This window comes from Micropterus dolomieu, linkage group LG17, assembly GCF_021292245.1.
Source record: "Micropterus dolomieu isolate WLL.071019.BEF.003 ecotype Adirondacks linkage group LG17, ASM2129224v1, whole genome shotgun sequence".
Classification (NCBI taxonomy): Eukaryota; Metazoa; Chordata; class Actinopteri; order Centrarchiformes; family Centrarchidae; genus Micropterus; species Micropterus dolomieu.
Window position 1 is genome coordinate 23331215 of NC_060166.1, and position 25469 is coordinate 23356683.

General features: G+C 41.5%; 1 protein-coding gene across 1 annotated transcript in view; it reads left to right on the forward strand.

The window, feature by feature from the left end:
- dock10 (dedicator of cytokinesis 10) overlaps positions 1-25469 on the forward strand; it is a 43586-nt gene that overhangs the window by 16373 nt on the left and 1744 nt on the right. Inside the window, exons 8-54 of the mRNA XM_046073570.1 lie at positions 800-986; positions 1941-2029; positions 2655-2738; positions 2898-3056; positions 3315-3563; positions 3669-3791; positions 4339-4421; positions 4536-4658; positions 4754-4833; positions 4970-5157; positions 5338-5403; positions 5546-5638; positions 5798-5921; positions 6050-6171; positions 6371-6454; positions 7432-7524; positions 7712-7830; positions 8163-8232; positions 9649-9762; positions 9919-9990; positions 10124-10270; positions 10547-10630; positions 10782-10878; positions 11035-11067; positions 11325-11503; positions 12141-12257; positions 13077-13194; positions 13292-13413; positions 14265-14379; positions 14711-14777; positions 15128-15175; positions 17629-17730; positions 18274-18386; positions 18471-18586; positions 19239-19376; positions 19468-19650; positions 19758-19868; positions 19957-20172; positions 20283-20340; positions 21061-21162; positions 21787-21893; positions 22067-22189; positions 22285-22398; positions 23793-23939; positions 24079-24289; positions 24385-24575; positions 24656-24756. Coding sequence (XP_045929526.1) covers positions 800-986; positions 1941-2029; positions 2655-2738; positions 2898-3056; positions 3315-3563; positions 3669-3791; positions 4339-4421; positions 4536-4658; positions 4754-4833; positions 4970-5157; positions 5338-5403; positions 5546-5638; positions 5798-5921; positions 6050-6171; positions 6371-6454; positions 7432-7524; positions 7712-7830; positions 8163-8232; positions 9649-9762; positions 9919-9990; positions 10124-10270; positions 10547-10630; positions 10782-10878; positions 11035-11067; positions 11325-11503; positions 12141-12257; positions 13077-13194; positions 13292-13413; positions 14265-14379; positions 14711-14777; positions 15128-15175; positions 17629-17730; positions 18274-18386; positions 18471-18586; positions 19239-19376; positions 19468-19650; positions 19758-19868; positions 19957-20172; positions 20283-20340; positions 21061-21162; positions 21787-21893; positions 22067-22189; positions 22285-22398; positions 23793-23939; positions 24079-24289; positions 24385-24575; positions 24656-24756 — 5582 coding nt within the window. The remainder of the gene's footprint in view (positions 1-799; positions 987-1940; positions 2030-2654; positions 2739-2897; positions 3057-3314; positions 3564-3668; positions 3792-4338; positions 4422-4535; positions 4659-4753; positions 4834-4969; positions 5158-5337; positions 5404-5545; positions 5639-5797; positions 5922-6049; positions 6172-6370; positions 6455-7431; positions 7525-7711; positions 7831-8162; positions 8233-9648; positions 9763-9918; positions 9991-10123; positions 10271-10546; positions 10631-10781; positions 10879-11034; positions 11068-11324; positions 11504-12140; positions 12258-13076; positions 13195-13291; positions 13414-14264; positions 14380-14710; positions 14778-15127; positions 15176-17628; positions 17731-18273; positions 18387-18470; positions 18587-19238; positions 19377-19467; positions 19651-19757; positions 19869-19956; positions 20173-20282; positions 20341-21060; positions 21163-21786; positions 21894-22066; positions 22190-22284; positions 22399-23792; positions 23940-24078; positions 24290-24384; positions 24576-24655; positions 24757-25469) is intronic.

Here is a 25469-nt window from a genome sequence, read left to right on the forward strand (position 1 = left end):
TAGGATAACAATGTAGTGCCTGATGTCCAAGTCAAGATATTATTGTGTTGCTTCAAAGACTAAGGGGAGAATTTGACCTTCCTCTTTTACTTACCCAGTCACTGACAAACCTCATGGATATAATTTGTATGTCTCGGCATGCAGTTTAAAGACGCAGTTGTCGAGCTTAATTTATAGTCATTGCTGGATGTACTGTGGGTTTGGGAGTTGCGGTTTTCTCTTTCTTACAAGGACCATAATGGTAATAAGCTTTTTGATTTATTATTTTTTTATCCTTATTTAATTGTATGTATCATTCTCAAGAAAATCAATCTTATCTATCTATAGGCAGCATTAGTTCAGTCAGTGGGGACTTGGCTTGGGAACCGGTTTGAGTCTACTACCGCCAAAGGTGCTCTTGAGCAAGGCCCTGAACCTTTAACTGCTCCCTGGGCGCTGCAAGATGGCTGCCCACTGCTCCTAATTAGACAGTAGACTGCTGATGGATGGATTATTTAACAGAATCCAATTAAAAACGAACGACACTATATCAAACTTACATAAGACTTTACAAGTACCCAAGTGTGAATGCATACTGTATTTTGTTGTAACTTCCAAACCATAATTTTCTTGTTGTTTTTTTTAAATAAAAAAACTGTTACATGATATTATATTTATCCAGGAATTAAGCTAAGCTAAGGAACCTTCAAAACCTGCATGTTTAAGAACGAATCACATTTTCCAAAAAACAAACCAAGCTCTGTTTTTTTTTTGTGTAACCACTTTCTCGCATCCATCTGTCCATTCATCACCCCTAAAGAATAACCGCCTAAGGAAACATGCTTTTGAGCTGAAGATGAACGAGGTTACGTACTTCGTGCTGGCCGCGGAGAGCGAACAGGACATGGAGGAGTGGATTAGCACGTTGACCCGCATCTTACAGATCAGTCCCCACGACGGTCCGGCTCCTGACCGCAAGAGTTTGGACCTCACCGACCATCGGCAGGGTGAGACTGGTTCTGTTTTTGTATTTAGGAATACACAAAGTCTAGCTATGATGGATGTGGAGAGGAGGGGGCACTGAAAAACAGTTGGAAAGAGCAAAGGGCAAGGAAGCACAAATGGTAATTTAGAGGAGAAATGGGTATTTAAAGAGCAATGAAGAGGAAATTTTAGCATAACTTCAATACATGTATAAATCATGGTGCCCTAAAGAGAGGAATGATTTTATACTCAGTGTCAGAAAAAAATTAACCTTTCCCTCTGTCTTACTTACTCCAACTAAATCCAGTATGTGCCACCTTGCCACCGCCTTCATGGGGATTTCTGCTGGGTTGTGTTGGGGCTCAGTAACATCACTCTCAGGAAATGAGGCCTGACACTAACCAGTGACTCCACCTTTGTTTAATTCACCATACCTTGTTATTAAAAACTTAACATGGAACTCAACCTCAAGTGCCAGCTCTGTGAGAGATTGGACATGGGACCACAGCCTGTAACATAACACACACTGACAGAGCATTGAGCCCACTGAAAAGTGGTGGAATGATATAATAGCGTTCAGCCGTCATGGCTCTGTGGTCTGTTAGCATGCCTCTAAATCTGGCTGCAGCGTGTGGTGACCTACCATTAATGAGCCATTTTGTTCAGCATGGCCTCTGGGAAGAATTGCTCCAGGCAGATGAAGGTTATATTTCTGCACAAGCCTGCCTGCCTGCCTTATGATCCATAAATACCACAAGTGGAGTCATATTTTATTCTGAGGTAGATATGTTCATTGCCTCTGGTTAGTGTGTATTTAGTATACTGCTGAACATATTTTAGAGAATGTAATATGGCCTTTAACCTATGGGGAAAATGGACTGCTTAGATAAACTTTCCCATCCACTCAGTGTTGGCAGCCATCACTCATAAACAGACGTCACTCTCAGGACTCGTGACTGAATTTGTTCTGTCTGCAGATGTGTTTGACCTGTCGGTGAGTGACTGCTGTTTGCAGGAGAATGAAGAGACCACGACAGAGAATGGCATCAATCCAGAGCTAGCAAAGGTTGGCTAACCTGAAATCTCTCTGCTGCTACTCCGTTACAGTTACCATTATGATACTTTATAGTTGATGCATGTATTGCGCACCCATCAGGGTCCACTTAAAGGTACCCTTTGGAGTTTTTGACCATTAGTGGCGCTATGGAGCAAGGTTTTGCATTAGGATGCACATGTTTACACACAAGCAAGCTTACGACGTGAAACACATTGCTGCAGATGGTTTCACTTTTTTTATTGATCAACAGTTGGTGATGGTAATGCACCAGGAGGTGTAGCAATGTGACAGCAAAAGACAGGAAAGAATAAGACGGCTAGTTTGTATAAACAAACATTGTTTCCAGATATTCAAAAAGTTGACATTAATATTTTATGAGGAAGGAAATGCATTTGTCATGTTTTTACAGGCCTCAAGGGTACAATGTATTTTGGTTGTGTTTACATTCAAACACTGAATATAAACACAACTATTATAACTGATACCTTTAAGCCATTAGAATGCATTACTTGACAAAAAAGAGGAAAACCTTGCTGTTTTTACTGATATCACAATTCATAATGAACAATTTATTATTAGTATCAAGTTCTTTGACTGTCTTTTTCTGTCTTTCTTGTAATCTCTTACGTAACAGTATATCTCTGAGACAGATGAAGGAATTCGCTCTGTCAGAAGAGAAGAGAGGCTGAATCTATTCTCGCTGGACCCTGATACTCCTGTAAGTATAAAGAATGTGGCTGCCCATCTACATGTGTTCACTGTTTTTTTTATTTTTCTATATCAAACTGCGTTTAACCTTTACATGACTGACCAGATCTCATGAGTGAAATTGTCTCAGTTCCGATGATGATAACAAACTGTGTTTCACCAACCACAGGTTCTGAGGGGCCCACGGGCCGAACATCCATCAGTTGAGAACGCAGCAGTGCGTCCGTTTGAAGAGAAACTGGGCAGAAGGTTTATGATAACCTGCCGATCACTCAACCTCATGCTGCAGGGCTGCATCAACGAGAGTGAAACTGGACCGGTCACTAATGTGAGGATTAGAAACATTTGCCTGTTACACTTTCAGACGTTTTTTCAAACTTACTTCAAAACTGACTTTTGCATTATTACGGCTTTATGAAAAAATTGGAAATGGCTCTATAATCTGTAGATGCTAAAAACCGTTTTCTGGATTTAATCCAGGGTAACAAGCTTTCTACAAGAATAAGAAAAATAGAGTATTTCTAGTCATATATAATATCATATATATATATATATATATATGACTAAGCTGAATCTGCTCTACCAGATTGAACCCTTCTTCGTGTCACTGGCTCTACTGGATGTACGAGAAGGGAGAAAGGTGTCCGCAGACTTCCACATAGACCTCAACCATGAGGCCGTGCGTCAGATGCTCGGAGGCTGCAGTAATGGGACAGGTGGTCCAGGGACGGTCGGCGGAGGTCAGGAAAATGGCCTGTGCTCCCCTGCTGAGAGGAAGCCTGGGGACTGTGACCTCAGCCCAGACATGGAGCACTGGCTATGCTTTCCCAAACAGGTAAAGGGATGTTACTCCTACAGTATGATCCTTTCCTTTCATCCCTTACACTCCATTTAACATGTAGAATGACTCTAATATGCCTTTCCAATGCTCTCCATGCAGGCCATCTTCTCTGTGACCAACCCCCACACAGACATAGTGATGGTGGCAAGAGTGGAAAAGGTGCTGATGGGAAATATTGCCTGTGGGACAGAACCTTACGTCAAGAATACAGACTCCAGCAAGGTCAGAAAGTTTTCGCTGTCAGTTCAGACAGCATCGCTGTTTACATTGCTTGATTTATTTTCTATCTTGACCCATAACGTAGAGCTAAAACCTTTTAAACTGTCTTATCTTTCGAAGCAAGCTGGGGAAAATGGCTCATGAAACATGCTGTTAGGGCATTTATTGTAAGGGAAATGGCTTAATCTACTCAAACAATTTAATTTATGACATTTACAAAATGGTTTTCCTGTCAGGCCAGAGTTTATCTTTATCACTGAATGCCATTCCGGTGGGATAGTTTAGAAATGAGGTATTTTCCAAGATCCAATCCAACACATTTCCTAGCTTCCCTGCTGGAAGTTCTCCAAGTGGTCCTTGTTTAAATTGCTAAATGAATCACCAGACAGTCAACCTGCTGCCAGAGTGATTGAATTAAACAACCTCTGGTTGAGTCTGTCACTCAACTAGAATTTAGGGCCAACGCATCCCATTGTATTTAAAAATATCAGCTGTGGCGTCTTGCTCACATTTCCCTCTGTCCTTCTTTCTCTGCTTGTGTCTCCTACAGACTGTCCAGAAGATTTTGAAATCCAACAAACAGTTCTGCAGTAAACTGGGGAAGTACCGTATGCCATTTGCCTGGTCTGTCAGGTCAGTGGCCACTGGTTGAAGGCTCAGTTGTCTAAACATTTTAAAATACAGTATATCTACCATGTTCTCTTCACAGGATCTGATCTTTAACCTTTCTCTTTCTATGTATTGTAGGTCAGTGTTTAAGGACAACCACGGGGCACTGGACCGAGAGTCTCGTTTCTCACCTCTCTTCAAACAGGAGAGCAACAAGATTTCCACAGATGACTTGATTAAGCTGGTATCTGAGTTCAGGAGGTAAGGCATACTGTAGGCTTTATCTATAAATTAGGCCTCTCCAAGGCAAGATATACCATTCTTACAACATTTTATTGAAATTTGTGTGTGTGCAGGGCTGAGAAGGCCAGCAAACTGCAAACTATTCCTGGGGCGCTGGACATCGCAGTCGACTATGTTCCAATGGAGCATCCTAGTATGTCCTCATTTAATTACTTTCCCTCTGTCTGCGTTCATTCATGTTCTCATTCTGCTGTCTTTCTGCCCCCCTCTTCCTTTCTGCTCCTCTACTCTGTCATGTGTTTGAAACTCTTTCTTCTCTGTGCTTTCAGACTGTGTGACATCCTCCTATGTACCGGTGAAGCCCTTTGAAGAGCTGAGCAAACACCAGCCCACTCTGGAGGTGGAGGAGTTTGTCCAGGACACCACCAAGTTCACACAGCCGCACCGCGTCTACAGAAACCACATCTACGTCTACCCGAAACATCTCAAGTATGACAGCCAGAAGAGCTTCGCCAAGGTATATCGGGGTAGTGTTATTAACAGTTTAAGAGGAGTTATGGTTGTAAAAATTATCCAAAATCACTAACTGTACAATTGCTGTATAAGTGCCTTTTGTTTTCACTTCAAATACTTTTATTGTTCACTGTTTTTTGTATGTGGGCAAATTTTAATGTTACAGTGGTCTTCTTGTTCACAGGCTCGTAACCTCGCAGTATATGTGGAGTTCCGCAGCTCAGACGAAGAAGTTGCCAAACCTTTAAAGGTAGAAAGCTGTCCCACAACATGCTGATGGGACATTTAGCTTTTATATGACTCAGTTTTCCCCAGTTAAACTCAGTCTAAAATGAGAAACTGTCTGAGCATGAATTTATTTTGTGACCCTTTTCCTATTGCTTTTTTTCTAGTGCATCTATGGCAAGGCGGGAGGTCCGGTCTTCACCACAGCAGCCTGTGCCACAGTCCTGCATCACTCCCAGAACCCCGACTTCTACGATGAGGTAATGGATAGAACGGGCAATTGCCACATAGATATCATCAGAACCTGGAAGTGGATTTACTTTATCTTTAGCTTTAGCGTGAACAAGAAGATGCTTGCCAATCTGTAGCATTCCTTTGTGCCCATTATAAAAATCCATTCCATGCTATTGTGTCTCCAGGTGAAGATTGAGCTTCCGACTCAGCTTCATGAAAAGCACCACCTTCTTTTCTCCTTTTACCATGTCACGTGTGACATCAACGCTAAGACGAATTCTAAGAGGAAAGAAACGCTGGAGACCCCAGGTGAGTCGGTGTTAGATCCGGGGCTGTAATTTGGTCCAACATTTTATTTTGCAGCAAGTTATTTTGTGGTTGGTCTTTTCCACCATTCAGTATATCACCATTTTGTATTTCTGTGTGTGTCTTTTTAGTGGGGTATTCTTGGCTGCCTCTCCTCAAAGAAGGCCGTCTGTCATCTCAGGAGTTCAGCATCTCTGTCTCCTGTAACCTGCCGCCTGGATACCTGGCCATGAAGGAAGCCAGCAATGCCAAGGTCAGAGGGAGGAAGGAGAAGGAAGTGATAGAGGGAGGGAGAAGGCCACAGCGTGTATAAATATTAAAAATACTGCTGAATAATAGAAACATTCATTTCTGTGAGAAGAAGTGTACTAAGCATTACAGCGTGTGATAAATGCAGGGTTTGAAGGGAGCGAACATGGGTTGGCGGCATCCTTACTTTCCCCATTTTACAGAATGGAGCAGATGTGAAATGGGTCGATGGAGGAAAAGCTATCTTCAAAGTGTCCACAAATGTCGTCTCCACAGTATACACTCAGGTAAGACCATCACCTGGGTTTCTCCAGTCGGTGTCCAAGGTATACCCTGCACCTTGTCCGGTGAATGCTCGGATAGGTTACATAAATTGTAACAGGATAAGAAGTATAGAAAATGGATGGCAAGATGGCTTCTCTACCGATTGTTTCAGCCACTACATCCTTGTAAAAATGAGACAGAATTAGGACATCCACTGTTTATCCACGAAGGGGCATGTTACCTCGAAATGAGGTAATAGTCCATTTTCATTTTCTAAGCTGTTCCATCTCAGCTTTCTCCTGCAGAATTTAAATGAATGGGGTTTAACTGTAAACCGGAATTGTAAAATGGATGTAAAATGACCATTAGATGCAGAAATTAAACAAATTATGCAGCATGCAAAAGCAAATTAACGATGTGAGCCCAAGATGCACAATCAGCATTAGTGGATAGAATAACGGTTTCCTTTTCTAATTTGTCAGTAGAGGATGTTTGGAGTGCTGCACAGCAAACTCTTGATTGGCTGGGGGGGTTGTAAATCAGATCCGCCTCTGTCCTACTTTCACTTGCGATGGCTTATGAAATACATTGATATATAAACAACATTTAAAAATTCTCTGACAGACAAGTTAGCGATAGAATCAAAAAAAGGAGTAATGAGTAATATCAGTACAATATGTAGTCATGTCAAAAAGCTAGAGAAAACACAGGTCTTAATGTTTTGTAAAAATATTGATGGATACTGATGTCTCCTCTGTAGTGTATCATGAGTAAAAAAATACTTGTCACAATAACCATGGTGATTATTTCATGTTCTTTTAAAAAAAATACTTGAAGTGCTTGAGACGAGGCTGAGAACGAACCACTCGATGACATTTTGATTTGGTAAAGTGGTAAAGTTCACATTTAGGATAAACTGTTTGTTAAAGAGAAACCAGTCCACTAAGTCTTACTGCAGATGCTGACTGCTGACTTTTATGGATTATTCTCTCTGTTCCAGGACCCCCACCTGAACAGATTCTTCCAGCAGTGCCAGAAGAGAGAGCTGGACCTCTCGCTACCGCCTACCTCCAACTTCCTCAACTGCCTGAAGGTCAGAGAAAAGACACTATTTCACCGCAATTTTAATTTATTGTGAATTAGAAAAAAACAAGGCCTTGGCTGCTAACCACTTTTACATACTCTTTATGCTTTGTGTTTTTTATATATTTCCACCCTTCTCATCCTCCAACTTCTCCACCTCTTCCTCCCTCCTACGCCTCTTTTCCACCCTTCCCCAGGGTCTTCTCAGTATGGAGAGAATCCCAGTGATCATCCGATTTCTGCCAGTGCTCTTCAACCAACTGTTCAAGGTCCTGACTCAGAATGACAATGACGAGGTCACGACTGCCACCACCAGGTAGGCAGTGGTGCTACAATGTTCAACATTTGGATTCACATCGTGGTGGGGGCTCAGTGGATGTGGTAAAGCACACAGTTAAAAAAAAGCACATAGTATGTAAAATTGTAAAAACTGTTTAAAACACCATATCTTGTTTTTATTTTTTTATTTCTGACTTATTTTGGTTTTCATTGTTTGATTCATCCAGTGTCATAAAAAACAATTTAACAGCCAGCCTTTGAAGAGAAACAATGAGGAGAAGAAGTTTCAATGTTTGACTGTTTTCTGTCATTGTTTAAGTATAAGGGCTGTAATTAAGAAAACTATTTGTTGTTGGCTTGTGTTTGCAGAGTGCTGGTCCACATTGTTGCAAAATGCCACGAAGAAAACCTGGATCACTACCTGCACTCCTATATCAAGGTATAATAACATAGTGGGTGGTGTGCTTACAGTAATCCTTAGAATGAAGTGTGTCTGGTTTTGCATGGCAATTAGGACTGTGTGTGCTCAAGAAGATCGTATGATAATTTGGAGAGCAGTTGATTTCCATGAACATGGAATCTCGGCACACACTATTTCAATTCAGGAGGGAAAAAATGGAAAAGAGGACTTCTTGTGTTTGGATGTGTGTGTGTGTTTGGGCCAGCAGGAGTGTGGAGAGGGCCACGTGCCCATGGCACTGTGCAAACACACACAGAGAAGTAGGGAGAGAAGAATAAGAATAAGAAGAAAGGGTGATTGAGTAGGAGGCAAACTAGGACATTTAGCCCGCTCAATCAGAAACACAAGGCGTGTTTGTTTTAGTGGGGAAATCAGCAAGAGAATTAGAGAAGAGAGCTGGAGAAACCACAAGACCTGTTTCATGTTGGCCGCAGTAAATGAAAACTGCAGCGCTTAAAGAGACAGTGGCAAAGACGAATGGTGGGAGGTAAGAGAAGAGAACTAGCAGAGCTAATGGAAGCAGGGTCGCCATAGTAACAGATTGGCATGATGTTCAGCGGTAGTGGTGCCCAATTTAAACTGCTGAGTGTGTGTGGATGCATACATGTGAGTGTGAACACGTGTGTGTGTGTGTTGAATGAGAAGGGGGAAAGAGAGGGGCTTGAAGTCACTGCTGCATGAATTGAGGAGTATGCTATAATATAATTTGAAACCGTACACATGTTTTAGATTTTTATTAAATATTTGATTTGCCTTATTTCAAGATGCTGTGTAAGTCTTTTTGTTCACGTGCGTCTACAGTATTTGTAAATGTGTGTATTAGTGCAACTAGTGAAACAGAAACAATGAATGAGCAAGTATTTTGATTATACAGATTTATTTTTCTTTTCTTTTTCATCGAGAAAATAATCAGCAGAAGGGGGTGCCCTGGTGGTGCCGACTATTGTCTCGATAAATCAATTAATCATCTACGAAACATCCTAAAGTGGAAAAATGTCCACTAAAATATTCTAGCACATGCTATTAAATGTCTTGTTTTGTTTGACAACCTGCCCAAAACCCCAAAATATTCATTTAACTATAAGGTAAGACAAATAAAAGCAGCAAATTCTCTAATGTTTTGTTAACATTTTTTGGTATTTTTGCTTGAAAAATCAACTATTAACCAGTTATGAAAGTATTTGCCTGCATGAACTGCAACACACCTGGCATCTGGACAGGGGGATCTTTGTTGCATACACTTCCCTCTCCCTTATATCCTGCCATCTTTTTTACTGTTGCACCCAAAAATGCCCATAAGTTTGATTATGAAAAGAATTGTTATTTGCCGCTGTACTGTATGTTCACCTTTAACTGACTACCTCTGTCTCCTTTTTTCCTTTTCTCCGTGTGTAGTATGTTTTCAAGTCAGATGCCCACGGCTTCAGGACAGTTCATGAGGAGCTTGCGAAGGGGATGACCTTTGACCTGAAGAGCAATGAGCAGGCAGCAGTTAGGAATGTCCTGAAGGTTTGTCTCTGCTCATACCTACTCTTAAGTTAATGCCTCTAAGGTCCATCAGTGCAAACAAAGTCATGCATGCCTCCCCTGTTTTCATGCTGGACCTGATTAGACAGATATGTATTGGAACAAAGTTGACCTTGCTTTGACCTCTCCTGGTTTCAGTTCTCCTGGTTCTTCTTTGAGCTGATTGTCAAGTCTATGGCCCAGCATTTGGTTGACTCCGACAAGGTAAAGGTAAGGTGGCATACTCTACACTGGGGCCCTTGAGTCTACCATTCCTGAGAACACTTGTTCTTGGTTTGCATTTGTTTAATCTGACCTGGGACACAGTGCATATATATGTTACACTGAGTGTGTGTCCCGACAGCTTCCTAGGCCCCAGCGTTTCCCCTCATCCTACCTGAGCCGTGTGGATACCCTGGTGGAGACAGTGTCCGAACACATCTTCTGGAAAAACAAAGACCTGGCAGAAGAGACGCGCAGTGCCAACCTAGCTGTGGCAGCTTTTGTCAAGGTGGGAGCACAAAGTGATGTCTCGTGGATTTAAATGATAATGTTGACAGAAACATTTTACAAAAGAGAGTTTCATAAGAGGAAGGAAACATAATGTGCTACTAAGCTTACTGCATATCGCTCTATGAGGGATCAATACAAACTGCATAATCAGTCTGCAAATGAAAATTGTTTCCAGTTACAATTGTTGCCTATTGATTCCTCCATCTGTGTTAAATGATCTGTCTCTCTAGCTGATGTTGGGTCTGATCTCCGGTCTCTGTCTGTCTCTCTGCAGCGTTGCTTCACTCTCATGGACAGAGGCTTCACATTCAAACTGATTAGCAACTACATAAACATGATCACTGCTACTGACAGCAAGGTAAAAAAAAAGAATTGGAATTGATTTCAGGGAAACAGTACTGATTAATAAAAATATATCACTAAATGAAAATTCCTTCAGCACACTGGCTTTCTTTAAGTTTGCAACAAGACACAGCGATACAATGCAACAATATCTTTGTGTCTGGTAGATCTTATGTGAGCTGAAATTTGAATTCTTGAGAGAGGTGTGTAACCACGAACACTACATCCCTCTCAGCCTGCCCTTACCCTCTGCTCGCATCACAGGTAAGGGCCCAAGTCGTATCCTGCCATTCAGTGACACCAGTGTTAATGTGGTAACTATCATACATCGAGTAGCTCCCACTCTCATTTGTCTATTAACACACTCTCTTTCTCTCTTTCTCTTTCTGTCATTTTTCTCTGGCTATTTGTCCATGTCAGACCATGCATCTCCAGAGCCACAAAGTACTCATGGTAAATATGTTCACCCATTCCTTTTTTAATGTTGCGCGGGCGACAAGAGTGTGCGCTGCAGTGCTGTGATGATAATGAAATTCATGGGAAATTGGCTCGTCACATTATTTGCTCACCGTAACCAGATTTTTATTTAGAAAATGGATTAATGAACTCACTGATGGAAAGCAAATATTGGCACGGGCGTTATATAAATTCTGTGCAGCTCAGCTCATTTTCCATTCAAAATGTGAATCTTTTATGCCGCCTCTCCTCAGTGTCAGTGCCCGAGTACAACCTGACTGGAGAGTTCTGCAGGAAGCACTTCCTGACCGGGCTTTTGCTGCGGGAACTGGGCCTGGCTCTCCAGGACGAGCAGGACCTGAGACACTTAGCCTTGGCTACCCTGAAGACTCTAATGGCCAAACACTCTCTGGATGCACGCTATGCCACCAAGGTAGCCAGAACAGATGTTTACATGGGAAAAAAACTAAAAGGCATGAACAATGAGTCATGAGTTTGCAGTAGAAATTCTTCCTATGTGACTCATTACACATACACACTGACATGTGACTGTTCGAAGCAGCTGCGAGTGGCAGGGAAGATGCCTTAATGAATGCCCAGATCAGGCAGAGTCAGTAATCTGCCCTCTGTCAAATACTACCAAATACTGCCATATCACCACACAACAGCAGGGCTGTAGTCAAGACAGTAAAAACCAAATGTGTGCAGAGGCCAAATAAACGGGGAAAAACCAGGAAAAGCATGTTTTGGAAAAGACCACAACATTTTCTTGGCAGGATATATTAGATGTTATGTAATTGCATTGACGTTTTCCATGGACTACCCAAAGGCCATAGAGATATAGACAATCAAATCTTAAATACAATATTAATTAAGTAGTTATGAGTCTCCAGCGACACATTGTAGGTGCAATTTTAGGTTTCTAGGGTAAGGGGACTTTGAGTGACAACAATATTAAATGTATTATTCTAAATAAGAGAGCGTGTCGATTTGCTGGTAATATGCGCACATATTTTTAAATATAAATATGATCAATATGTGATACCCCTTTTCATTGGCTGCCTTTCCAGGAGAAGCAGGCAAGGATTGCATCCCTCTACCTGCCTCTGTACGGCCTGATCCTGGACAACATGCCTCGATTCTTCCTCAGGGACCTCTTCCCCATCTACTTCACTTCTAGTGACCAAGTAAGAGTCAAGATGAAAGATGATACGATTGATTGAGTGCGCTGTACTGATTGACTGTGTGCAGTTTCATACATATTCCTGCAGGTAAAAAACATATTATCTTTCAGGGTTGATCATATTTCTATAGTTTGATAGCATTCCTATTAGATTTGACAACATGTTACCTACTTAACTGCAGTGATATTAAGATTCTACTAAACACAACTGACACCAGCGTACTTGCAAGCAACGCAAGTTTCACTGTCATTTTAACAACTATATAAATCCTATAATTCCTCAATTAGACCATTTACTGTACATTCATTATCCAATCCATTCTGTATCCGGCTCTTGCTGTAGTTCTTAAAGGTTTACAGTGACTGGAAGGCATACCAACAAAACTATACATTCTTGCTGGATGCAGTTATTGTTGTCTTTCTGTCTGTCCTCTTTCATTTAAATTCCACCACACTGTAAACAAAACTTTGTCTCCTCATGAATACTGGACATGTATCATCCTTAAAGTTGAGCTTGATGAGGGTCAGTGCAATGGTCGATCATGATGGAACTTTGAATGTTTACTGTCTCTGTAAGATAAGTAAGAATAGAAATTGTTTGACATTTTCATATAAATACATTCTTTTGATGAGACTTGTGTTGCTTGCCGTCATGATGCCGTAAAGTTGAGTCTGAAATCTTTGCAATATTTGCAGCTTGTTCTCATAACTAATAGAAATAACAGCCTGGATTAGAAGTTTTATGTGGAGGAAAAAATATTTTTAGTTAATTTTTATAGTTTTCTTTTAAATAAGTCCTCTCCACTGTCTGCACCCCTATCAGGGCTCTCGAGATGACCTCAGTGTAGGAGTAGGAGTGGCTGGAGGCGTGATTCCTGTTACCCGCCATGGCAACTCCGTGGATGCCTCCTTTTGCAAAGAAGTACTCAACTCCATCACAGGTAGCAGTGTGCGGTGTCCTTGTGTGTAGCTGTCTTGTATCTATGTAAAAAATGGTGTGAATGAGGCCATTGAAGCTGATACCCCCTCCCCCTACAGCCTTCTCATCCATGGCAGTTCCCTCGGGTAACCAGGCCGACTCTCGGGGTTCTCTGATCAGCGTGGACTCCAACCCTAGCAACAGTGACAGGAACAGTGAGAAGATGGATGGATGTGAGAAGGTGAGAAAAAGTTAAAAAGATTTAACAAAGCAGAGACACAGACTTCTGTGCTATGACACGTCCCATATGGTGTTTATTTCTGACTCTGGCAGAGGAGCAGGTCTAAAGAACTTAACTCCATTAGATACATTTGTTGTATGTGTTTGATACATACTGTGTATCCTCTTCAGTTTGAGTCATTCATGATAAAAATTACATTATATATGGATCATGGATATGACTTCTATTGGCTTTCATTTTAAACCACTGATGGTGTACAAGTGGACTTTTGCACACTGCTCTAATTCCAACTAAAGACACAGTGAAGTTGGGGCGTCCAGGAAGTCCATGACTAATCATGTAATGGCAATTTTAAGGTCCCTCCGAGGGCCTATGTTACATGTCGTCATCTTTGTATATGATGTAATAAAGGCAAAAATTGGCCAAAAGGTACTGCAGCCATCGGTCCTTCCAACAGCCCCCACCACAGCCCTTAGATGCTTTGAGCAAGACTCAAAAAATTGTTTTATGTTTTATATTTCTTATATTTCATTTATAATGTTAACTGTCTGGTTTCCCAACATGAAAGTATAAATAATGTTTCAAAACCTTCTTCACATTGCCTGGAATCCAATTTTGGCAGGGAATTGCTGTAACCTGTATTCATGTATTATTGCCTAAGTAGAATCTGAAAGTACCCAATCAGCTTGTAAACTAGCCATTATATTCAAGTTTCCCTCCAGGTTGCTAAAACCCACAAATTACCACAAGCACGCACTGAGGACACGACCTCAGTGTTCACAATGCTAGCTACAACCCTGATACTGACAGTGTAGATTTGACTGTATTTTTGTCTGGATGTTTCACCTTAGTTTGCACGGCCGCAGTCCCTCATTGGCTACGGTTCTCGTTGTGACAAGCTGGACCAGGCAGAGACCCGCAGCCTCCTCATGTGCTTTTTGCACATCATGAAAACCATATCTGAGGGTATGAAATGACATTTCAAACATTTATACAGAGGATTCACAGTGCAGTGTAGAGCCTTGTAAATGCTATTAATCGGTTATTATATTCACTATTCTGGGTTTCCCACATGGTAGATCAACAGAGACCCAGAAGATTTAGACAATAGTAGTTTTTTTCTGTTATTGAGTTGTTCTAATAGGGCGAACCCCAGATATCTACGCTTTTTTACAGGTTAAAACACAAATTGTTGCTAACTGTTTGAACTGGATCTGTTTGACTCACTCCAATACCAGCTCAGTATAAAAATACTGCTGTGACGTGTTAGATGTTGTCTTTTGTTTCCTGTTTCCAGATGTGCTGGTATCCTACTGGCACCGGGCCATTCACCAGGAAATCTCAGACTTCTTTAACATCCTGGAGTAAGTGCTCTTCGTTCTCTTACTGCAGCTCCTTTTAGGCTGACTCTTTGCACAGAGAGAAAAAAAATTGAGACAGACAAGAATGGGGACGGGAGAATGAGAGGAGAAATGTAGCCAGAAGGGAACAGATGAAAGTAATGACACAGCAAGAGAGAGAAAAACAGTCTGTAATTCCAATGAGAGCTCCCTATCCGCTGAACAGTACAGTTAATTAACTGTTTCCTGTTTGTGAGACTGCAGTTTGATCACATGCACTTTGTTTATCCTGTGTTCTGAACTTACAAAACACATCAAAAGAAGCAAACCTTTGCCCTTCACCCACAATATTTTTGCATTTTCCTGTTCTCCAGGCTGTGTCTTCAGCACTTCAGGTTCCTCGGAAAACGCCACATAGCCAGGTGAGTCTTTACTCCACACTGCTCTCTCCGACAATGAGGTGGACCAGGTCTTATTCAGATGCATTCATTGTAAAGCCACCAATATGGAAACAGCTTATTAATTCAACATACGTGCCTCAGCCAAAGGTTGTAACACCCCCACACACTGATATATAATTCATATAATCATGCGCACACATGAATGCACACATGTGCAAATGCAGCCACGCAGACACATGTGCAAACACACGCAAATAAATGAACCAGTAGAACTAGTGCAAATACTGATATGTTTTCTGAATGCGTGTGTGCATGCTCAGGGATGAGCTTCAGGAGGGGAAGAGGTAAAGGAAGAAAAGAAAAAGAGGGGGAGGTGAAACCTCATGGATCTTGCTGTTGGATATTGTACTGTAGTAGTTGGCAAGAACAGGATGGGGGATGTTATCGTGTGTGTGTGTGTGTGTGTGTGTGTGTGTGTGCGCGCGCTTATTGGAGCTGAGCCATTGGCACTGCTAGGCTCCTCCATCTTCTGGTTCCTCCCAGCTAATTAAATTAGCCCTCTTTTTCCTTTCAGCAATAAGATGCTGAGATGTTAGCCAACAAAAGGCTGGGAGAACACACTGCTTTACTGTGTGTGGAGGCATTAACAGAATAAAGATAGCTGGAAGCATAGCTAGAGCTGTCAGACGTAGTTGAGCCTGTCTGGTGCTGCTAGCTACTTAACATTCGTCTGTAATACCAGGCCATGGGGGATTCACAGTCTTACGCCTGTGTCTGTCTCAGTGTCTCTCTCTGTTAGCTCTTTGATGCCTGGCTGAGTCAGTGTGGGCACCCATTGAAGTTCAGGAGCGATGAATTACTCTAGCAGTGTACAGCCAGCCAGCACACTAGGGAGTCAGCCAGCCTATCAGACAACAATGCAGTCATTAAAGCCCTTGAAAATCAAATTTGATCACATTTGAGTGACAGCAGCCTGACAACAAAAGCAAACAACCCCACAACTGTCTGCAGTTTGATTAAAATGCTAAATCCTGATTGTTGCATGCACATACAATTCATTACCATTTTGGACCCACTTAAACTGGTGAGCAGAGAACAGCGGAAACAAATACAGAAATCTATATTGTTCCCAATTTGGCTGAAGATTTTATGTTCTTGTACGGTCCAACTCTCATGGGATACTCGTAATAAGCTCATTGAGAAAATAGGTTGTCAGGGCCTTGAAGATATCCAGCGATGCTGCAGTTTAAACCCAGACATTCTTCTCACGTAGCCTGTTTCTGTCTGTCTGTGTTGGTGCAGGGAGACTCACTTCCTTAACTCAAGCCATGTTTTTGACTTTAGCTACTGCAAGACACAGACGCACTCATGCACATACACAATATATGTTACATGACACAAACAAATAATTGTAAAGTTTTCTCCCTCTTCGACCTTGCTGTTGTGGTCTCCACCACAGTGCATGCCTCATGCCCCACGCCCTTCTGTGCATGCTGCTGCTGTTAATGGATTGTCAATGTCACATTATTGATATTCTGTTGCATCTAGTAACCCTTTCTGTGTTGACATAAAAATAAACAGGAAATGTATGTTGGTACCGTGTATTAGTTTTGTTTGCTCTTTACATCCTTTAACACGTTTGCCTCATTGATGTTGCATGTTGACCATGTAGCCCTCTGTCTCCACACCCTGCCTCATGACTGGCTGGTCTCCACCTGCTGCGTGGCTTGATTGAGTTTCCTTAATGGGCTCTGAGGCAGTTGCGTTGATTGGCATACACAGTAGTAGTTACACAGTAGTGGCCAAGGCACCATTTGCTTTTGTGTAGTTTTTTTTCTGATAGAGCTTCAGTTAGGAATTATAAAAACATGATTTGTTCAAAATCTATTTGTTGAGATCCAGTTACTAAGCTGATTTGTGCTGCAGCTTAACTGACTATTGGTTTCATCACATCTATGCATCTTAATCTCCTTGCTGTCCACTGTTTTACGCTGACCTCGAGCCTCTACTCTCCACTAACACTCTGCAAAGAGTTGATTTAACATTCACACAATATTATACTAATGACAAACTAAAACCATTTGCTACGCCACTAACCTTCCATCTGGCTGACCTCCCTCTCTATATGAGTTGTTTGATCTTTCTCTCTGACTCTAGCCGCTCTCATCACATCAAGGTCAAATTGGAGATCCTGTATACTTTTAGCATTTCATTTAGCCTTACAGCAATACAATGTGACCTAGCTGCTGTAAATATGTTGACATTGTGTGAATATATAGGTCACAAAAGGGCACAAATAGTGCTAAAAATGTACACTGTAAGGTTAGTTTTTCATTTATTAAAGGCATGATCGAGCAGATGCCACACATAGTTAATATAACTGACTAATGATGATGATGATGATGGACACTAAACAATGATGGTCTCAACTAAACTAACTAATGTTAGCTTTGATGTGATTGGCTCGTGAACAGGAAGCTAGCAGCGGCACTAAAGCTGGCCCAGTCCACGCAGGCCAATGGCACCCTGAAGGGCTCTAACCACCCCTCTCAACACTCAAGCCTCTTCCCACAATGGTAATCACCCTCCACCAGGAAAACACCTCAGCCATGATGACAGAGTGAAACTGTTTAAAGATACTGAGTCTTTGGTTACTGAAATTGTTCTTCATGCTAATGATGTCTGGTGATTGGCTCAAAACGTAAATATTTTCTTTAATAGCAAGAAACTCTAGACTATTTAAAAATAGGTACAACCTTTAACAACAATATGAACTGTTGGACTTGTCCTGTGTGTTTTCATCTTTGGTGTGACCACTGTGTGCGTCCATGTTATAGACTGTGACTGTGTTCTCAGCATGCCCCTCCTCATACTTGCAGTGTATTGTGTGATTTGCCAGTTTCCGTCTCCTTGTTAATAGACTCCCTATAACAGCATGTCCTTGGGACATGGATGCCTTTCACATTTGCCTACTAAAAATGTGTTAAATCTTTAAGGATGGTTGGCGTTGGCACTAGCTTTAGCGGTACATTTTCTGCAGTGTAATCTAAACAAGTATTAAATAATACGTGTAAGTACTGTGATCGATACTAGCTGCTGAACCCTGCTGTTGCCTCCAGGATGGCATCATCTGGAGGGGAGGGTCACCGACATGCTCGCTCCCAAACCATGCCCATTATCAGGGGCAAGAATGCTCTCACCAACCCTAAGCTGCTGCAGATGATGGAGACAGGTAACATACACACACACAGATTTTGATGCATTTGAAGTTACTGAGATGGATTCTAGTTTTTCATATATGCCATTTTGTTTCCAGATGGGAATATTCAGGATGGGGACACCCTGAGTCCTACAGATATCGAGGCAAACTTGTCCACTGAGGTGGCCCTTACTGTGCTGGATGTACTAGAGCTCTTTGTTCACCATCACAAGGTCTGTGGTCCTTTCATAGTTTATAACCTGAAACTACATTTTCACAAAATCTATTTTCTGTTTTTTTAGGGGGAATCTATTTTAATTAATGTTATGCTCTGCATATACAATATTGTTGTACACTAAGATATGTGAAGCCTCTAAATATTGTTTAATGTTTAATTACATGTGAATGCTTACTAATCAATTTAAATGTATGGGCTCTGCAAGTTTACTTTAACGGTTCTATGTCACAATAGAAATATTTTTTTTATATCCCTCTTAATAAAGTTACATTTTGGCTTTGTAACTGCAAAAGAGGTTTTCAACTCTTATTTTTGTTTCTACTTCTTGATAAAAACATAACAAGAAAAGAAAGCATGCTGTTCTCATCTGCCACCATTGTTGTAAAGCACAAAACAAATATAAAAACTTTTTATGTCCAAATGAAATTTCCATTGTTGTTTATGCTCCAGAATGACTTGTAATGCACATCATGCACATTCTAAAACCAAGCCAGTGTCACTCTACTGCCACCTGGAGGCTAATAGAGAATCCAGTTTTTAAAAAAGTGTACTTTGAAGTGTAAAATTCTCTAGAAGAAGAACACTGACTGTTGAAACTTTGAAAGTAAAATGTGTTTCTGCCCCCCCTCCCCCCCACATTCATACAGAAGCAGCTGTTGCTGGATGATGGACAAAATGCATTGATGAAGAAGGTGCTGGACACCTACTTGCTCTTCTTTCAGATCAACCAATCAACCGCCACTTTACGGCATGTCTTCGCTGCACTCAGGCTCTTTGTACAAAAGGTCCAACAAACGGCATGTCGACATATAACATCTAAGTAAAGATCCCAACTGTTCTTCTAATGCGTGGTTTCATCTTCATCTCTGTTTGTAGTTCCCTAGTGCATTCTTCCAGGGTAAGGCAGACCTGTGTGGCTGTCTGTGCTATGAGATCCTCAAGTGCTGTAACCATCGTTCCAGCTCCACGCAGACGGAGGCAGCTGCCCTGCTGTACTTTTTCATGAGAAAAAACTTTGAGTTCACCAAGGGCAAGTCTATTGTCCGCTCACATCTGCAGGTCAGTGAGAAATGTAGTACAAATATGTCATTCCAGTATTGCGTGTTTTGTGAATCGTGGTTTCAGTGCAACCATGTCCTTACCCCACACTCCTCTATCCACTTCAGGTTATCAAGGCAGTGAGCCAGTTGATAGCAGATGCTGGCATTGGAGGCTCGAGATTTCAGCAGTCCCTGGCTATCATCAATAACTTTGCCAACGGAGATGCACCGCTCAGGGTAGATCTGGTTCTAGGGTTATATTACAGCTTTATTATCAATAGGAATGATGCATAGTGAAATTTCATTCTACTTTTGTTTTCTCCAGAACACTCCATTCCCTGCTGAGGTGAAGGACCTGACCAAACGGATCAGGACAGTTCTGATGGCCACGGCGCAAATGAAAGAGCATGAGAAGGATCCTGAGATGCTGGTGGATCTTCAGTACAGTCTGGCCAACTCTTATGCCAGCACCCCCGAGCTTCGACGCACCTGGCTAGAAAGCATGGCGAAAGTTCACGTTCGCAACGGCGATCTCTCAGAGGTTCTAAATATTACACTTTTTAGGTTGCTCTTACCTCAAAAACTTCACAAATGGCTTTTAGATTGAAATATTAATTGTATGTGATGGTAATTTATCTGACTGAATTTCAGGCTGCCATGTGCTACATTCACATCTCAGCCCTGATAGCTGAATCACTGAAGAGGAGAGGTTAGTGCACATACAAATGCTGCTGCTTTGACTTTTCTTTTTGCAGCATGGCTTGTGTGTGTATGTACAGATTATTGTGCATAAGAGAAGGCAGTGAAATTGTTGCTATTGTATGCATCATTTGTGACAATGGTAACTTCTAACCAGAAAGTCCGATCACAGCCATCTTTTGTCAATCAACAAACCTGTCTTTTTATCTGCTAACATGCTTATTTTAACTCTCTACAAATTAGTGAAACTCTCAGGCATCAGCCCTTAATATCACCATGGGTGTAGATGTGTGTGCCTGACGGTGACTTGAGTGTGTGCTTTGTATGGTGAAGATTCATTAGGAACTCATGGGGGATGAATAAGGATAGTACAGATCTGTCTTTGCATCCAAATACCGTTCCCATTCATGACTTCTCGTAGAATTAGAGACTGATGTCTACACATTTTGCTGTGCTGCATGTTCCTCCTTTTGCATATCTGTTTGTTCTTATGTGTGCATGCTTCTTCACACAGACTAAGCATGTGTCTATCTTTTGCTGTGCGCGTCCAGCATCTTTTCACATGCACTTTATGCACAGAACCTGCGTGCCGATAGCTCGCATAGCATGCAGCTCAGCAGCTCGGCTAATTTGTGAGCCTTGTCCTCGAGCATAAAAGACAAACACAAGTGGAACCTGAACTTTATAAACATCCTCCTCCTCCTCCTCCTCCTCCGCTCCTACCAAACAGGCTACTGGAGAGCTGACAAGGCCAGGATGTCCAGTGTGTCCCCTGAAGAAAGTCCTGTCTTTAACTGTAGCTCCTTACTAACTACCTCCCGAGATCAAGACAGTGAGTGTGTGCGCCTGGGGCCTGCTGGGTGGTGGGTTTGGGAGTTCAGAACATAATGATGGAGAGACAAGGGAGTGTGGGAGGGAGTGGGTGTGCACCAGCACGTTAACCACTTGCAACTGGGTGGAACGTGTTAATATTAACTGCCAAACATGGTTTGGAATGAAAGGGACATAGGGTTGTCTGGTGCCAGTTCAAACCTTAACCACTCCCCTGATGGATAAGGTTTACTACACTGTGTATTATACTATACATTTAAATGTATTGAGGACCATTGTTCTTGCCTTATGATATGAGATTGTGTCAGATTATCACTTTTTACTGTCAGTGTTTTCCCTTAACTGTTTGCTCAAGTCTCACTGGATAAGATGATCAGTGTCGCTGGGGTTTGATAAGAAACACGCTCACATTTGATGTTTTTAATTTTGTTGGAGTGTGCAAAAATGGAATGCTTGACTGAAAGAAACTTGTATGTTGATACAAGAATATATGTGTTGGATGCATTTTATGCAGCTGTATGTTTAAAAGCTGAACATAACACTAGCAATAATGTGTGAACTTGAAAAGTGCGTATCTATAGAATTACAACGCACTGATGTCACTTTAACTTGCTTTAAACCCCAGCGTCGTTCTCAATGGGCTGGGCGGCGTTCTTGTGCATCAGCCCTAATGTCAAGGAGGAGGGTGCCATGAAGGAAGACACTGGTACACAAGACACACCCTATACTGAGGTCAGTGTTAGCCTTTGATCCTGAACAAACCTCACAAACAACGAGTTAAAGGAACATTTTATAATCATTACAATTTTTTCCAGTTTGAGAAGGTGTGACTTGCTAGCAGCATGGCAGGAGCTGGGTTTCCCTTTTCGCTCTAATATGCTTCCTGATGTTGCTGTACTGTGCAGGACACCCTGGTGGAACAGCTGGAGCTGTGTGTGGACTATCTGTGGAAATCGGAGAGACACGAGCTCATCGCTGACATCAACAAACCTGTGATTGCTGTCTTTGAAAAGCGAAGGGATTTTAAGGTAACTGTTAACCCTTCCACTCTTTGTGTGTGTGTGTGTGTGTCTGTATATTGAGCTAAGTCTAACCTTGCATGTGTGTTTCTGTGTGCCCACAGAGGCTGTCAGAGCTGTACTATGACATCCATCGCTCCTACCTCAAGGTGACTGAGGTGGTGAACTCAGAAAAGCGGCTCTTTGGTCGCTACTACCGTGTAGCTTTCTATGGACAGGTGAGCGACATATCATTCCTACTGCACACAGTACACACTTACATGGGCGTGTATGTAGACAATCAACTATGGCTGCTTATTAGTGCTACAGCTGAAACACTACAGCTGACAGATACGGCAGATCGCCCAATGTCCCTTTATGTGATGCACTTTACCAGTGCAGTCTTATATGAAGACCAAAATGTAAACGTGTAGGTGCACTAGTAAAATACTGTATGTCTCTTTAAGCCCTAGGAAGTACGTCTTAGCAAGCACGTCCTACTCCACAAACCACAATGTATTTTTATTTGTTTACTTTGGGATTCAATGGAAACACCTCTTTTTAATGTTACTGTTCATAAGACACAGTTTCGGCAAAGATACTTTGCTGTTTAGTTTTTCCAGTGTATTTTTTCAGAGCTTTGGTTGTCTCAAACTACGGTGGCAGTAGAGTCAGTGGCAATGATCTGAAAAAAATATTTGCATAGCTTGATGCCACCCGGGGAACATGAGGAAAATATTTTTCTTTGTAATTTGGGTGAGCTAACTCTTGAAATGGTAACAGCATATTAAATATTACAGGGGAATTGTGCCCTGGTTTATCTTTGATTCCATGGTTTTATCTGTGATGGAGCACTATGCGGTTCGGGCTTGGTTTTTAAGAACGTGGATCGTTGACACAGTTTTCTATTTGTTAATGAGGGATAATATGTCAGTGTATGTCAATGCAGAGCTGTGGAGTGAAGAAACAGTTTAAAAGCCGGTAATGAGAATATGAAATCTTACCACTATTTGGGGGAAAAAAGGAGGAGAAAGATACTATGTGTTGTCGAACCATAGAGATGGAAAGATAAGGAGACACGTTTTTTTTAGTCAGTGTCCTTAATTTTTCTATCTGCTCTTTTCTTCCTTTTTTTTAATTATATTCTATATCAAGATTGCGGTAAGTTTTGTATGTCTTTGATTTTCCATTTCCCTCAGTGCTAACCACTTTTACCTCTGTTCTCCTTCTACCTCTATTAATACCTGCTGCTGTTCCCCTTTGAAGGGTTTGTATCAAGCTTGCTGTGGTCCATTTTACTTCCCATAAACTCCAATGATGATGTTGTTTCCTCCCTAAACACTAAGAAGAGCTGGTGTTACACAGCCACAGTCGACAGGAAGATGCTATTTAATAAACTCTCATTCACCTTTGACATTTGACTCCAACGCTGCTTTGAAAATGACCTCTGAACTCTCCCATCCAGAACTTAACACTGACATTCTGTTAGGGCTGCGTTGTTCTATCACTTATACAGCGTGTAGCAACAGCCAAATGTAACATCATTGAAATATTGCACTTGCATTGCATACACACAAACATACAGGTAACAGGCGTCTCTAATGACTGTGTGTATATGTGTCTGTTCTGGTAGGGTTTCTTTGAGGAGGAGGAGAGCAAAGAGTTCATTTACAAAGAGCCAAAGCTGACAGGGCTGTCAGAAATTTCCCAGAGATTACTCAAGCTCTACTCAGACAAGTTTGGAGCGGATAATGTCAAGATGATCCAGGACTCCAATAAGGTAAATGACTGAATTTGGTCTGTTTTTGAGTGATTTGCCTAGCAACTATTGCCAGTTCTTGGTGAATCACCGGTTTGTTGAAATATAACATCATAAAAAAATGATATTACTACTATTGCTTAACATTCTTCACTAACAGGTAAATCCTAAAGACCTCGACCCCAAGTTTGCCTACGTTCAAGTGACGTACGTGGTGCCCTACTTTGATGAGAAAGAACAACAGGACAAAAGGACAGATTTTGAGAGGCATCACAACATCAACCGCTTTGTGTTCGAGACGCCGTTCACTCTGTCAGGGAAGAAACACGGAGACGTGGAGGAGCAGTGCAAGAGACGCACCATATTGACCAGTATGTGTTTGTTTACATTTCCTTACAACAGGCTGGTAGGGAACTATAATGTAGAGCTGGTCTGACCAGTGGGTTGTTGATGTCTCTCTCTCCAGCGAGTTCCAGCTTCCCATACCTAAAGAAGCGTATCCAGGTGGTGGAGCAGCAGTGCACAGAAATGAACCCGATTGAGGTAGCCATTGATGAGATGTCACGGAAAGTCTCTGAGCTCAACCAGCTCTGCAACATGGAGGAGGTGGACATGATTCGGCTGCAGCTGAAACTGCAGGGCAGCGTCAGTGTCAAGGTGGGGACTCTTCCAAATACACATTGTTTGGGTGAATTTGGGTGCTTTGTTTTGTCTCACATCTGAACTTCCCCTTTCAGGTGAATGCAGGGCCTATGGCTTATGCCAGGGCGTTTTTAGAGGAGAAGAATGCCAAGAAATATCCAGACAACCAGGTCAAACTGCTTAAGGAGATCTTCAGGTAGGATTAAATCCACAATTCATTGCAAAGTTTGATGATTTTTGTTCGTAGCTTCACACAGTAGGTACATATTGTTATTGTATGCTAATTTATATGCTTTGGTCCACTGTAAGCATTTGCTGATAAAGCCAAGATATTTGTATGAGAGATCTGTCAGGGCAAATATTATAGTCAGAGAAATCCTAAACCATTATATTATTATACAGTATGTCATGCAAGTGCACATGAGAAATTGAATTCAACACATCTGTAGTTATCAAGATCCACAAACTCTGCTGATACAACAGCAGATATGTTTTTGAAACATATTACATAATGTGAATTACAATCAATAAAAAAAGGATTCAGGAAATCAAAATTTTAACAAAATACAGTATATCTGTATAAAAATGTTAGAAATTGAAAGAAAAACTGTCCTGCATCTTCTTCATGAGTGTAAACTCACTCTGTGAGTGTAAAAAGCAATTATGCCAGTGTTTATTAGTCCACACTCACCATGCTTAATTCTGTAGTTTAGAATACTTGTTTTAGAGCTTCCATTTTATGTGTGAATAAACAGAAATCAACAACAAATAATTCTTACAGCTAAATAGATTATGACAGTGTGACAGAATTATTAGATTGAGATTCTTACCCGTATGAGTAAAGGTCAAGGGTTTAATTTGCAGCGCTAATAATGAATATCTTAAAGCAAGTCAAACTTTGTCAAATAC